The 14,679-nt window shown below is 53.1% G+C and overlaps 3 protein-coding genes across 3 annotated transcripts; all 3 read right to left on the bottom strand.

The window, feature by feature from the left end:
• Window positions 1-42: 42 nt before the first annotated feature.
• Window positions 43-1,792, bottom strand: BDW74DRAFT_179362 (uncharacterized protein; the record flags this gene model as incomplete). Its single annotated transcript, XM_073729449.1, has 8 exons — window positions 43-282; window positions 350-469; window positions 549-893; window positions 988-1,277; window positions 1,347-1,495; window positions 1,545-1,573; window positions 1,628-1,677; window positions 1,738-1,792. 8 exons carry the CDS (start codon window positions 1,790-1,792, stop codon window positions 43-45), a joined length of 1,278 nt encoding a protein of 425 aa, XP_073582503.1.
• Window positions 1,793-2,210: 418 nt separating this feature from the next.
• Window positions 2,211-3,526, bottom strand: BDW74DRAFT_155406 (uncharacterized protein). Its single transcript, XM_073724825.1, has one exon. The coding sequence runs from the start codon at window positions 2,896-2,898 to the stop codon at window positions 2,407-2,409; it is 492 nt and encodes a 163-aa protein (XP_073582502.1). The 5' UTR covers window positions 2,899-3,526; the 3' UTR covers window positions 2,211-2,406.
• A 5,796-nt stretch (window positions 3,527-9,322) lies between these two features.
• Window positions 9,323-14,107, bottom strand: BDW74DRAFT_179360 (sulfite reductase (NADPH) subunit beta; the record flags this gene model as incomplete). The annotated part of the gene is made up of 4 exons (XM_073729448.1): window positions 9,323-9,352; window positions 9,410-13,792; window positions 13,843-13,982; window positions 14,077-14,107. 4 exons carry the CDS (start codon window positions 14,105-14,107, stop codon window positions 9,323-9,325), a joined length of 4,584 nt encoding a protein of 1,527 aa, XP_073582501.1.
• Window positions 14,108-14,679: the final 572 nt, after the last annotated feature.

Genomic DNA, 14,679 nt, shown 5'->3' with positions numbered 1-14,679 from the left:
GTATCAGCTTCAATATTGGTTTTTCTAATTCAAGTTGCCTCGTCAAACCGCTCCCTTCTTATTTGGTAACCGCTTCAGCTTCGTCTTCAGTTTGACCCAATTCACCCACCGCACAGACTCATCCACAACCCCCAAGACGAAGCTCGGCCACGCCCAAACGACAACCGTCAGCGCCGTTAGTGGAACCGTAATAAGCCAGTACAGCCAGAAGTTCTCCGAGACAACCCATTCCTGGTTTGATCCCTCGGTGGAGAGGTTGAAGAAGTTTGTGCCGAAGAGGCCCTGACATAGGACCTTTGTTAGGGAACGAACCTCTAATGAGAGGGGTGGTGGAAAGATGGATACGTACCGAGACAAACGACCCCGGTAGATACAGCAAACCCAGCACGGCGATTGTCTTCATCGCCGCGCTGTCGGAGCGCGCCTTTGCGCTATCTTCTCTTGCTTGGTGGCCGGCAATGTTGAGGGCCTGGAGACGGTTTCATCAGCACATGCACCTACCTCACCCTCCCAAATCTCCCAGCAAAGGTGGATAAGAGGTAACCTACATAGTTTATCTCATTATCCTGCCTTTCCCAGAGTCCCCTCGCCCTCAACTTCTCCGAAAAGAGCTCTTTCTCCATGTATCGCAGATCACCCTTAATCTGCGTCCAGGAGATCGAGGCCGAGCCAGCACCAGTACCCTTACTCGTACCGTTATTGTTATCAACCGGCAGCTGGAGGGCGCCCGCATACTCAATACTAGCGCCCCACTTCTCAATCTCAACAATGAGATTCTGCACCGTGTGCTCGGCAGACTCGATCGTTTCCTTCAGGTGGAAAATGTGCCGCGCCGTGTCGTGGAGCAGCGCAAAGTCAATGTTTTGTGTGTGCGTGAAGCCGGAGAGGCGGTTCTAACAAGGTCACCGTGAGCATCAACACTACCAACCATAGGCACATTATCTTGGACTAGAGGGTTCTGGAAAAGAAAATGTCGGGATGGCTTACCTTTTCCTCAGCCCTAACAATATCCCTCAACAACCAAAAGCTCGCCTCGTAGAGATTCACGCACTCTTCGACAAGGAGGAGATGCCAGAGGAACGGCGCGCCCGTGTGCGTGAGACCTGCACTCACGCGGAGATTGCGCTTGAGCTGCAAAATCAAGGGAGGCGGGATATCGATGAATACGACTGTTTGTTTCCGCGTGGCAATGTTCCATTCTACGAAGACGCCGCATTGCAGCCACCGGTAGTCTTGGTTCGATTTTACTTCTTTGATTTTGTAGATTGTCCATGAGGCTATGGGCCATTGTTAGTGTTGGGTTTGAAGTGGGCATATGGCAGGTAAGCGGTTCATGGAGGGCTTACTGTGTGATGTGAGGTTCGTTGTGCTGCCCTCGAAGTTGCAATAGAGGGAGCCGCTGATGTCTCTTCTGGTGAGTCTGAGGAAGCGTTCTCGCGATGGTTTTGCGGATTGTGTGTGGAAGAGGTCTTGTAACTGATAATTGTGGACGAATCTGTGGCTTTATCAGTACTGTGAGAGTATCCCCAGAAGCTGACGCTCACAGAATAGTGGTCAAGACACGATCAGAGGCCTATATATGATTGTCAGCATCTTTTAGGTAGGGCAACCGAGTCTTATCACGTACGTTCAAAACCTGAGACAAAACACAGCTCCTCTCACTCCACTGCCCATCCTCTTTTCGAGTTAGCTAGCCATCCAGAACTCATATCCCCCGAAGAGGATGGGGAAACTCACCAAATTCCTCAACAACCTCAACAGTATCCGTCTGACACTCAGACACGGCAGCCATTGTTGACTCGAACATAAGAATAAAGGACAAGGAACAAGGTCATTTTTAGAGACATTGCGGGCGGTAATCTAGGGGGTGTCGCACAAGGCTATGGATGACTGGCGAGGCTGAACTGGCGTCCAGACTGGATTCAGCAAGGATGATGCTGGCGCTTGCTGGCATGCACATAGCCCCAGGAGGAGCGAAGCCGTGATTGGATACTTAGGGCCTCGTTCCCGAATGCCCTACCAGTTAGAGGAAAGAGCCAGGATGGGGCTTGCATTGGTGCCACGACGCGCTTACGAGATCACGCTCAGTCGAATGATAGCAAGAGCAATGAATGCGGCTTATACTTATTCTACCGTAGCCTTGGAAATTGAGTCACACCCTGCTTCAATCTATGGATTGTTCAGTCGAGCTTCCAAAACTGGGGCAAGTCCCTTACCGCACCCCCTCCGTAGGCGCCTAACAGAGTCCCCAAAAGAGAACCTGGTCGATTTCTAGCCAGCGCCCGTGTAACCCATTCGTTTCAAGTCAAATTTCCGCAAACCTTAACCCCCGGATCTCCAACGATGGATCCCCCTTCTTCCCGGTCAACTTCCCAGCAAATCTCCACATAACTAAGAAACAAAGCCCTAACTCATCTCATGATCCCTCAACGGCGCCCCCAGCATCCTCCAAAACCTCGCCCCAAACTCCTGCAAGAGCTTCTTATGCAGCAGAACCCCCCAATTTGGTTGAGTGACCGGCACCTCCCCCGTAATCTTCGCCAGATCGAGGAACAGACTATCCGTCCAAATCAAATCCGCATTCCTTGTCATCTGCGTATCTTCGTTTCCACTGATGTTCCTCTTCCACCCGCGCACTTCAGGCTGAGCGCCATTGTCCCCTCTTAATATCTCAACATACTGCGCCCGCAGCGCACCGCCTGTCCCATCCAGAGCACCACTCTTTCGCCAAGCATCAACCCTAATCACCTCCTCACACCTCCCAACATCAACCACAACGACCACCTCAACGGTCGACCCATTCGTCTCAAGCCATACCTTCGCATCCTCCGCAAGACGTCCTGCGGCCGCATACTGCGTCCCGCCAACAATAACCACAATCTTCAGCGCCAGCTGCATGGTTCCATCCCTCGGCGTCCAGAAAAGCCCACAAGCATCCGGCTCTTTCGCGACTCCAACTACAGTATTCCCGAGAATCGTGAGCGGCGACGAGGAACATAGGACGTCGGGTATGCCGTGTGCTAGTAGGGCCTACCGGTTCACCATCTCGTTCCAGAGCCCTGTTATCAGGGTATGCGCTTGCCCGTGCACTTTAACAGTGAGAAGGCTAGTGCCGTAATTGTAGTTTAACTTCACGCCGACCTTCGGACGCTGCTCGTGCGAGGAAAGAAGGTCGAAGTGCTCGGAGCAGACGTCCGTGAATTCGAAGACTTCGTGGGTGTGGGGGCGAGGTGGGCGTGCACGATGGAGAGGTAGCTTGGGAAGTCGATGTATGTGAAGTGGTTGGAGGTGGAAGCGTTGGGATGGGGGTTTGAGGTGGTCATTTGGGCATCGGTGTCGGCGTTGTTTTGCGCGTCTAAGGTCAGGCCGGACATCTGTGCTGAGAGGAACATGTCCTGGTGCCAGCGGGAGGGCTCCATTTTCGGTATCTAAGCTGGTTGCGCTTTCGATGCGGATGATGCCGAGAAGGACTGGAAGAATCTTCAAATAATGAGAGTGAAACGAGGAAATAGATGTGAAGTGTAGCGAAAAAAGTTTCTCTTCGGAGCTCACCTCCATACTCCCTCCGATCATCTGAACCCTAACTCACTCATTGGACAGACGTTGACGTCGACAAGAGGAAAATCCCTGAGTCTAATACAGTGCATAAGAGCTCACCTAGGGCTCAAATTTGCCATTAGGTTGGAAGTAATGCTTTCAGAATCGTGCAAATCGAGCCCTAAGTGAGAGATCCCATACTATATACTGCTATCCTTCCCTCCATCGAGCTCAGAGCCTCATCGGACCATGGTTATGTAACCTATCAGCCGCTTATCTACGCCGTATGCCAGCCTTGAGCCCTTTGGAACTAAAAATGCAGTACGCTGACCGCACCCGGGCGGCTGACCACATGCACTGTCCTCATGTCTTCAAAGCTGGCCTTTCCAGAGAGCTAAAAAGGCAGTGTATGCACCCCACTCGCATGCATACGTAGTAAGATATTTCAAAGCCCCCCGGGAGTTAAGAAAGCAGTGCAGGTGATGTGGCAGACGGAGGACACAAGTCCTTTGGCGGGATGGTCGCGAGGAATCCGTTGCCAGCGCGCCCGTGACCATGACCTTCCAAGGTTAGGGCTCAGTCTGCGCTTAAGGGTTAGTCACCTTCTATAGGTTACCATTTTGATTAGAGGTCTTATGGTATCATAGGTATCTTCGACCACTCCTAAGATATAAAAACGCATTGTGCGCTCGGACTGCAGTCAGAACAGCATAAGATTCAATCACCAATCGCCCAATCAAACCTGTCCTACATGCTTAGGTGCTCCTGGACAGCAGTCAACACCGTGGATAAAAGCAGGGGATTAGACGCATTTCCGTCTGATAGTTCTCATGACGAATGGTGGCCGTGCCGCACCCACGGACCTTGTATTTCTGTTCTCCCTTCTATGATACCAGCAATGTACGCCCAGATCAGAAAGGTGTTTACTACGCGCATATATCAGCCTTAATCCTAGGTATCCTACCTTAACAACTCTATAGTCACGCAGGTTAACCTCTCCAAAGGACTAAAGGCATGTTAAGCCCTTCGATATGGAAGCGCCCACAAATCTAATGCTCATTAATCTCCGGGAACTAAGACAAGGGTGCAGCATACCTGTCCGCCATCATTCTTCTCCCTCATTATTATGGCTACCGATGGCATAGTAATCAACCATACTTGACTATGATCAAGAAGGTCTGCGATCTAGATAGAAGCGTCTTAACTACCATACACCTCCATCCTTTCCCTGACGCTAAAAGTGCAGTGTACCCCGGCGGGCAGGAAAAGCGACCAATCACACCCAACTCTCACCAGCACAGCCTGAGGACTGGGCGCTGAGCCCCAACTTCTCATCCCCTCCCATCAACTAAAAAGGCAGTGCAATCCAGGCTTGGAGACCGGCGCAGCCGTCCATGTTTGATCTACTGACACCTGGCTCTCAGTAGTCAGTGCCTATGGTAATCGGGGAAACTAGAACACCGGGTCTAGGCAACGCAGTATCCCTACAATCCTACAACTGCCCCCAAACACTAAAAATGCAGTGGTCGCTGCCTTACTCAGTCGGACAGGCTAGTCCACTTTCAGATATCCCCTGTTTCGGTATGTGGATGTAAGCCTTCATCCCTTCCTGACAGCTAAAAAAGCAGTGTAGGGTCAGTGACAGCCTGCAGCTTACTGCAGCTGGTCTTTTTCCTTTTCACTCGCTCCTCACAGCTAAAAAGGCAGTGTCATGCAGCTCGGACTGGTCAAGAAACATCTAGGTTCCGCAGCAGGCTTACTGCCAAGTATGCAGTGCAGTTGCCTTGGTTATACTGGCAATATGGATCACTCCTGAGGTCGAACCCTAAAGAGGTCAGTATCCATTTCCTTCCGCTATCCAGCTGCACCGATGGCATCCGCACATTTTCACTCGTATAAGCCAAGATGTACTCTTGTCTACCTAGAATTCGTAGTCCGGTCTGACTCTGTTTTAAGGCGCTCTGCAGCTACCAAAATCAGCCCATGCGAGGAGAAATTAGAAGGGTTGGATGTATACAGTATTCCCAACTTTGCAGAAAAAAATAAAAAGAGAAAGCACTATATGGGGCACAACTGAACACAGACGGATTTACTAACTCCAGTTATCTTTATTGACCTTGTTGGGTGCACTATAATATCAACCTTTGCAGGTGAAGGTCATGCATGGACATATGAGTCCAACGTCTCCGAGAACTGAAAAATCAGCGTAAGACTGCGCTATTTTGACGGAGTCTCTTGTCAAGATTCAAGAGGATGTGAGTCTGTGAGTAATGCGAGAATCCTGATTATCTTGGCTTCAGCCTCCCGCGAGAGCTAAAAAAGCAGTGCAGAGGGTGCAGAAGTGTGCTGACCTGCCATTCGTCCATTCCAGGCAGTCATGCAGCACCAGCCTTCATCCTCTCCCAAGAGCTAAAAAGGCAGTGTAGTCTGCCTAAGTCTAGTCTTGTAATTCTGCCTGACGGGTTGCGAGGGAGTCCGTCCTACATTTCCAGACATCTATCGTCCACATGCATGCAGGTCAACCTTCCCCAGACACTAAAAATGCGGTGAAATGGCGACCGCGAATCAAGTCCTTATTTGCCCATTGTGAGCCAGTAAGCCATGCACTATCAGCCAATATCCCCGGGAAACTGAAAAAGCAGTGCTCGCTGCCTGAACCCTCCACTTGGGACAGGTCGGCGTGGTGGACTTTTGAACCTTCAGGCATGTGAGTTCGACGGGGCCTCTCCCAGACGCTAAAAGTGCAGTACAGAGGGCGCAGGAGGGCGCGCCTGTAGTTTTCCACTCAGACAGTGCCTCACTTATCATACCTACCATACAGAGTAGAGTAGGTACTTGTCTGTCTTTAGGGCCAACAGTTCCCGGGAACTAAAAGATGCAGTACAGTACCTGATCGCCCGCCATCAGCGCGCGAGCCAGTCTCGAGCTCTAGGGCTGGCTTCTCTGCAGAACTAAAAAAGCAGTGCTGTTGTGTCACCCCCCCTCCGCGGTATCTTATATGCATTGTATCATATGGTATTTTCAACGTTCCCTAGACCTATAATTGCAGTGTACTAATAGATTCTGCCTTGTCAACTGCATATGTAATTAGGCACCTGCATTTGCGTGCAGCCTGCCAGCCTCCCTCCGGAACTAAAAAAGCAGTGTATGGCGGCTGCGTAGGGTGTAAGATTCCAGATATGCGCGGCGCTATATGAAGTAAAGATCTCCAACCTCTAAGTCTTTTGAGAACTAAAAAAGTAAAAACTATGTCTTACTTACCACTCGCCGTTGGGCACAAAGGGCACATAAGTGCATAAACGCGCGAAAACAAGATATAGGTAGGGAAGCGCGCATAGCTCCCTAAGGCACTGTGTACCATCTGCAGTCGTCCTCCACCTTCCTAGGGTCTATAGATTGTAGTATATGGTGACAACAGAAACCCTTTATTATCACCATAACACAGCCTGCGTACATGACACTTAGCTATAACTCCTTATTCCCTCCTATCAACTAATAAAAAAGCAGTGAAAGGGAGGGGGCCGAATTCCGCAAAATCCATGGGCGCTTGTTACCAATTATATCTTATATTAACTTGCTGTACGCTAAAAGTTAGCTATCCTATACATCCATTTACTTCTACAGATTGTCAAGACACATTGTACATCCAATGGTAGTCAAGAGCATCCAGATTTCCACAGCAAGCTTGTAATTCACAAAGCAGCTATCTCCATCACACTTCCAATATTGCTCGAGACTCCGGAGTCCTGAAGAAAGCAGTGTAGGACTGTGCTAATCTGGCGGGTTCATCATCAAGATTAAGTAAGAGGACGGGAGTATCATGCCCTTAGTTACTTGGCTTCAGCCTCCAATAGGAGCTAAAAAAGCAGTACAATGACATAAACGGGTGCGGTCTCTCGATGCTGGTGCGCTAAAGTTTTATTTGTCCATTGGCGGGTAGTCTTGCAGCGTCAGCATCCAAATCCAGCCAGACCCTCTCCCAGACACTAAAAAACCAGTGCAGGAGGCGCAGACGGGCGTAGTCTTGCCTGATTGCCCTCCAATCTCCATACGTACCTGACCTGCTTGCAAGTGTGTGGCCAACGTCCCCCAGCCCTAAGATTACAGTGCTTGCTGCTTGCTGCTTGCTGCCGAAGGACATAAGTCTTATTTATGTTAAAGCCAGAGGCACGCGACCTCTTTTAGCAGCTAAAACGCAGTGCAGGAGGCGCAGATGGGCGCACCTGCATTTTCCCAAGTTTCATGGCGCCTGAAGTATGCGGACGGAGTAAAGCCCTCCTTGTTTATCTTCAGAGCCAACAGTCCCCGGGAATTAAAAATGCAGTACATGGCTGCAGGCTAGCGCAAGACTCCCAGTCGTGAGTTCGCTCTTGAATTCTCAGGCATCCGCTACCCCATACACAAAGAGTAAGTCTTCAGCCTCTTCTGACAGCTAAAGATAAATTCAAGAAAAAAATGCTACTTTACGTTGCCGGCGAACGTGAGCTCAATCTTTCGCTCGCAGGCATCTATATTCCAATCCCTTATTCTAACTAGGAGTACGTACTCTGGACCCTGGCCAGTCTTCAACCCCTCCTGAGCTAAAAAAGCAGTGTAGTTCGATCAACGCATCCGCGATCATCCACTGGGTAGTTGTCTTGCCAGTATGTTTGGGTACGGACTCCGGAGTATGCTCAGCCACGGGTCATCGCGTCCGCAATTCACAGCCATTGGCAAAAGCATTATCTACTGTCCCACGCTCTTATAAGAGCTGAGTACGGTATCCGTATAAGAGCACAAACTACAGAATAAGTAAGTAGGGTCCTGACTGTCCTGTTGCCTACACTTACCCCCGGCCGGGGTCCGGTCATTACAAGCCCACGGCTCTGGGCCCTAAAAAGTCAGTGCACCTGCACCGAACGTGCATGCAGCATGCATTTCCCGTAGACCGGCCAGTTTGGCCAGTTACCTTGATTGAATCTATTACTGGCCGTGACGGATGGCCCTTGATCATGCGAACGCTAGTATACTTCCTCGCCATGCATCTTATGCATCTGATTCGAGCAGTCCCGCGTCTCCACCCTCCCCGAGAGCTAAAAGTGCAGTGCAGTGAGGCGCAGACAGGCGTAGTACGCCTCACTCGTCCTTGGCAGTGTACCGTACAGCGAGGCTAGCACATGTCACATACGGAGGTCTATTGGGTAAGGTTTTGCGACTACTCCGTACAGCTATCGGGGCCGTGTTCGGGCAACCTGCCCCGGGCGCTAAAAATGCAGTGTAAGTGATGTTATCCATGAGTGGGCGTAAGCAATTCAGCGCCAGCACTGCCTCATCACATACAGGCGCTTGCGGGTAATTTAACATTGGTCCAGAGCAGCTATGGGGTGAGAATTATGCTGAGAGGCTATTCAGTATGGACCCTGATATATGCTCGGTGGCGATGTGCCAAATCGTTTACCTGAGTGGACAATGAGGGATCAAGGGTGAGGAGACTACCTAAGTTAGGGCTCGAACATGCGGAGGGACGCATCAGGGCGAGATGGCCTCAAGAGGATAAAACTAAATAATGCAATCTACGGACTACGCTATATGGCAAGTCGAAGTAAAATATAGAACATCATCATATATTGAACAGAAATCTTTTAAGAAACCATGGTATATCCAAGCAAGTCAGATCATGACCAATGCAAAAACAACAAGAGGCAGAGTCTAAAGACGCAAAACATGCATGGTAATCGTAACGTGGGAATGATACATGAACATAAACAGAAGCCGTGATATACGTTTTAGATGTGCATCCACTTGTCTACTCCTCGTCTTCCTCTTCCTCAGCAACCTAGCGACTTGTTAGTGAATGATGAAGAGGTATAAGGGTTCAGTTAGGGGCGCTTACTCCTTCATGGAAGTTCTGACCATCGGTCGTTGCCTTGATGACGCCAGCGCGGATGAGCCAGTCACCGAAACGCTCGGGCTCCTCGCCGTCAGTGTTGCGCTCGAGAGCGTAGCGTTTGAGCAGAGGCTTCATGATGTCAAGGATCTCGTCCTCCTTGATGGAGGAGCGGTACAGCTTGTTCAGGCGCTGGCCGTGGTAGCCACCACCCAGGTACATGTTGTACGCGCCGTAGGCCTTACCGACGAAGGCGACCTCAGCGAGCCAGGGACGGGCACAACCGTTGGGGCAACCGGTCATACGCATGACGATGCTGTCACGGGCGAGACCGGCCTCCTCGAGGGTGGACTCGAGCTTGGAGATGAGGACGGGGAGGTAGCGCTCGGACTCGGCCATGGCGAGACCACAGGTGGGGAAGGCAACACAGGCGGAGGAGGAGAGGCGGAGACCGCTGAAGGAAGTGTTGTCGAGCTTGTACTTGGCCATCAGCTCCTTGACGGTGGGGAGGTCCTCATCCTTGATATTGGAGAGGATCAAGTGCTGGTTACCGGTAAGACGGAACTCTCCCTTGTTGAGGGCGGCGATCTCGCGGAGACCGGTGCGCATGCGGAACTCGGCGGTGTCCTCGATACGACCGTTCTCGATGAAGAAGGTAAAGTGGTTGAGACCGGTCTCGTCCTTCAGCCAGCCGAAGGTGTCGACGTTGGAAGCGAACTTAAAGGGGCGGGGCTCGGCGAACTTGAGGCCGTCGAGCTGAGCCTCAACCTTCTCCTTGTAGGCCTCGACGCCCATGTCGTCGATGGTGTACTTGAGACGGGCGTGCTTGCGGTTCTTACGGTCACCAAAGTCACGCTGGACGAGCATGATTTTCTCACAGACGATGTGGGCCTTGTCCGCGGGCACGTAACCGAACATACGACCGGTCTGGGGGTACGTCTTCTTGTTGTTGTGGGTGGCTCCCATACCACCACCAGCAAGGACGTTGAAACCCTCGAGGTGACCGTCAGCGCCCTTGATGGCGATCAGACCGATATCGTGGGCGTAGACGTCGGTGTCGTTGTGAGGGGGGATGGCGATGGTAATCTTGAACTTTCGGGGCAGGTAGGTAGGACCGTACATGGGCTCGTGGTCGACAACGGCGTCACCAGCAACCTGGACCTTCTTGTCGTTCTCATCCTGGAGCCAAATCTCGTGGTAGGCAGTGGTGGCGGGGAGAAGGTGGTCGCTGATCTTCTTGGAGATGGCGTGCACCTCGCGGTGGTAGTAGGAGATCTCAGGAAGAGAACTGCACATGACGTTACGGTTAACGTCACCGCAAGCGGCAATGGTGGTCATGAGAGCCTTGTTGATGGCACGCATGGCACCGCGGAGGTTGCGCTTGACGACACCGTGGAACTGGAAGGTCTGACGAGTGGTGAGCTTCATGGTCTCGTTACCGTGAGAGCTGGAGATGGCATCCATCTGCAGCCACTGGGTAGGCGTAGCGACACCACCGGGGAGACGACAACGGATCATGAAGCTGTAGGCAGGCTCAAGACCCTGGGCCTTGCGCTCGTCACGGACATCACGGTCGTCCTGCATGTAGGTACCGTGGAACTTGGTGAGCTGCTGGTCGCTAGCGGAGATGGCGCCGGTGCTCTCATCGAGGAGTCCCTCGGCGATAGTACCACGCAAGAAGTTGGACTGGATCTTGATGTCCTCGTTGGTCAAAGGAGCGGGCTCCTCAGGCAGACCCTCGACCTTGTCGACACCAAGAGCCTGCCAGATGCGGGGCTCCCACTCAGAGTAACCGGTCTGGAAGGCATCGGGATCCTGGTCGTCACCGAGACCAATATCGGCGAGCTTGCGTCCACCGAGGAAGGCAATGCGAGCGTCCAAATCCTTGGCGGGCTTGTTGTAGTAGATCTTGTCCTCCTTGCGGGGCCAGTAGTGGCTGTCACCAAGACCGAAAACGGAGTAGTTGATGGTGGACAGGTCGAGGTCACCAGTGTTCTTGACGAACTCCCAGAGGGCACGACCGTTCTGGGGGAACTCTCCTTGACCGGCGGTACTGGAGATGAAAACCACGTTCTCCTCAGTTGGCAGGTCTTCAAGGGGGTAGTCCTCCATGGCCATGACCATGGTCTTCAAGCCACGAGCACGTCCACGGTTGGCAAGTCGCTTGGCCAGGGTGGCCGCGTTACCACCGTCGGAGGCGAAGAGAATAGTCAGAGGAGCACCGAAAAGGCCTTCGAGCAGCTTCTCGTAGGAGTCCTTGGCCTTGCGCTTCTGGATGGAGCGGACCTCAGTACCATAAGACTCGGAAAGGACAGACGAGAACTTGGGTTGACGGTTCATGAGTTGGGAAAGCTGGTTGTCACGGCGGAGGAACTCCTCGAGCTCGCGCTTCACGCGCTCGGAGTCAAGAGCGAACTTGGGCTCACCCTTCTCCTCGTTGTCAGGGTTCCAGCGGTACAGAGGCCAGTAACCGAGGTCGACAGCCTTCTTGGTTTCCTGGAGAACAGTGAGAGCGGAGTCGTTCTCCTGGTTGTAGGGGAGGTAGGCGACAACGATGGAGGGACCCTTGAACTGCTCGGCCTCAGCCATGGCCTGGAGAACCTGAGTGTAGGAGCTGTAAACAGCAACGGAGGCGACGTAGGCGTTGCCAAAGTTCATGGCGTACAGACCAATGTCCTTCTTTCTGCGGGTGGGGTCGGCAGCGGTGCGCTCAGAGTAGGGCTGAGAGTCGATAACGAGCATGTTGACGTCCTCGCCAGAAGCGAGAACGTGGTGAACACCGGAGTTGCCCAGATCATAGGCCCAAGCGTCGGAGCCAATAAGCCACTGGGACTCGTTGAAGAAGAGCTTCTTGTTCTGGAGAAGCTGCTTGGAGAGAGCAGAGCCATCGTTTCCGAGACGGGCAATGACATCGGGGGCGAGCTTGTTGATCTTGGTAGCATCAGTGGCATTCAGAGCCCAGTCGGCGAGCCACTTAGGAACGACCTCGGTAGCGAAGCTGGTGGACTTGGAGGCAGCCTCGACCTCACGGATGAAGCGCTGGCGGTGCTCCTTCCGGGCGATGAGGGAACCGAAACCGTACTCGGGGCTGGCGGCGATGGTAGAAGAGATGCCAGCGTTGTTGGAGCCGAGCTGGTTGGCGAGGTACAGACGCTCACCGAAGAGCTGGTTGAGGATCTTCAGGTAGGCGTTCTCGATGCGGGGCTGTTCAAGAGCGGTCTCGAGCTTAGAAACGTTGGAGCTGCCGATCTCGAGGCTCTGGATAGGGGAAGGAGAGCTCAGGTTCTGGACGATTCCGCGGAGAGCCTGAACAGCAGTGGAAGGCTCAACGTAGCCGAGTCTGTAGCCAACGATCTGCGGGCTACGACCTCCAGCGGCGGGGGTCAGGCTGGAGAGGAGGTCCATGAACGAAGGACCCCATCTCGTGGTCTTGCGGACCTGCTCGAGAACAGCAATCTTTTCGACGGAGCGAGGGATTGAGTTGGCGATCTCGGAGCCAACCCAGGGGCGGTACAGACGAGCGGTGATCAAACCGATGTTGGCAAGCTCAGCGGGAACATCCTCCTTTCCGAGAACGTCAACAAAAACACCAGTGGAACCGAAAACGAAGATAGCCTGCTTAGCATCGGAAGGACCAGTGTATTCGATGGCGCGGTAGTTGCGGCCGGTGGTCTCGGACAAGACCTTCCAGATCTGACTGGCCCAGGCGAAGATGTCGGAGGCACTCACGGGGCGGACGGACCCATCGACGGTGGTGGCTGCGGAACTGGTTGCGCGGCTGTCGACACTGCTGTCACGCTCTGAAGAGCCCACTGACGAGTTGGCGACGCTGCGGCTGGACGGCGTCTGGGAGGGCTGAGTAGGGGTGGCGGTACCCTCGGCGGGGGTAGCTGAAGGGTTTTCGACCGTCTCGTCAGAGACAGTAGCGACACGTCCAGTCTCCGTGTAGAGGGTGTCGACGCCGTGTCCCTCGGAGTGGGAAACAGCTCTTCCGCTCGGATCCAGAAGCGACTTGAAAGTCTGTGCGCTCTCCTGCTCAATGGCGTCGTCGTTTGCCGAGTTGGCGGGGTCGAAAAAGTGAATGACACCCTTGCCGGACTTGCGAGCCAGAGCGTGCGCCGTCAAGGCAATGTCCTGAGCCTCCTGCAGAGTCTCGGAGTGCAAGAATGTGAAGCCGCATTGCCGGATGGAGCTGATCGCGGAGTAGTCTGGGAAGGGGTAGGGTTCCAGAACGACGTGGATGACGACGGGGGAGTTCGCGAGGCGGTAGAGGTGAGGGATGGAGGAGAGGAGGGTAGACGAGCTTGTGACGGCGGACACCAGTTTGCCGGACTGCAGAGGGTGGAAAGCGGAGAGGAGAGGGTCTTCGTTGTATCGGACGGAGACAACCTGAGATTAAGATCAGCGGCCATCAGAGCCTACTGGCGCAAACTACTCACATCTGGGACGCCCTCAGGGACCACGCTGCGAGCACCGGAAGACTTCAGGCCCTTCAGGGTCTTGCTAAACACGGAGTCGGACTGGAGGGAGGGCTGAACGGAGAGGACGACCTCGCTGGCCTGGTAGGCGATTCTCGCCACTAGAGAGAATTAGCAATTGAGCGCAAATCCGATAGCAAGATCATAGAAGCGATCACGATCCTTGCCGGGGATCACGCCACAAAGGAGTCATACCAGCCTCTCCAGCGGATGTAATGGGAGCCATATCGGCGAATGCCGCACTGCGGGATGTCACGGACAGTAGGATATAGTATGTAGGGTTGGGATGGGTTGGATATCACCGCATACGGTGATTCCTAGAAAAGAAGCAAGACAATTGGGGGAGGAAGTGAGTAATTGAGGGGAGAGAAAAGGAAGACAAATCCAGCGGCGTCCGATATTTTTTTAAAGTTCGCAGTGTTTTCTCCTCACTGCTCGTCAACTCCAACTGCGGGCGAGTCTCATGGCATCCGCAGGGACTTTTTCGAGGCCTTCTCCGCCATCGGGATTTGATCAGCGAATCACTGATTGGTGTGAGATCACGACATCGATGCAAACAGCTTGTCGTCTTAAGTGCAAACACCCCCGATCGGGCAAAGTGCGGGGTTCCCGTGACTCGGCCGTGAGCACGCCAGCCGAAGCACCCACCGGCTTTCCCGCCGGGACGGGGAGCGATGCACAACTCTAGATCTGGAGATTTGACCCGCATAAAGAAGGTAATGTCCAAGTAATGCTGCATTTGAGATACAATACTATTTCATGGCTATAAGAGACGATGATAGATCCTTTCCAACGCCG

The sequence above is a fragment of the Aspergillus multicolor genome, assembly GCF_047715735.1.
Source record: "Aspergillus multicolor strain CBS 133.54 unplaced genomic scaffold BDW74scaffold_17, whole genome shotgun sequence".
Lineage (NCBI taxonomy): Eukaryota > Fungi > Ascomycota > Eurotiomycetes > Eurotiales > Aspergillaceae > Aspergillus > Aspergillus multicolor.
The sequence above is the reverse complement of the archived record's forward strand: the minus strand, read 5'-3'. Positions and strand labels throughout refer to the sequence as shown.

Bases quoted from the DNA above. Each gene is read 5' to 3' on its own strand.
- BDW74DRAFT_155406 (XM_073724825.1), bottom strand. From the start codon at position 2,898: ATGCAGCTGGCGCTGAAGATTGTGGTTATTGTTGGCGGGACGCAGTAT.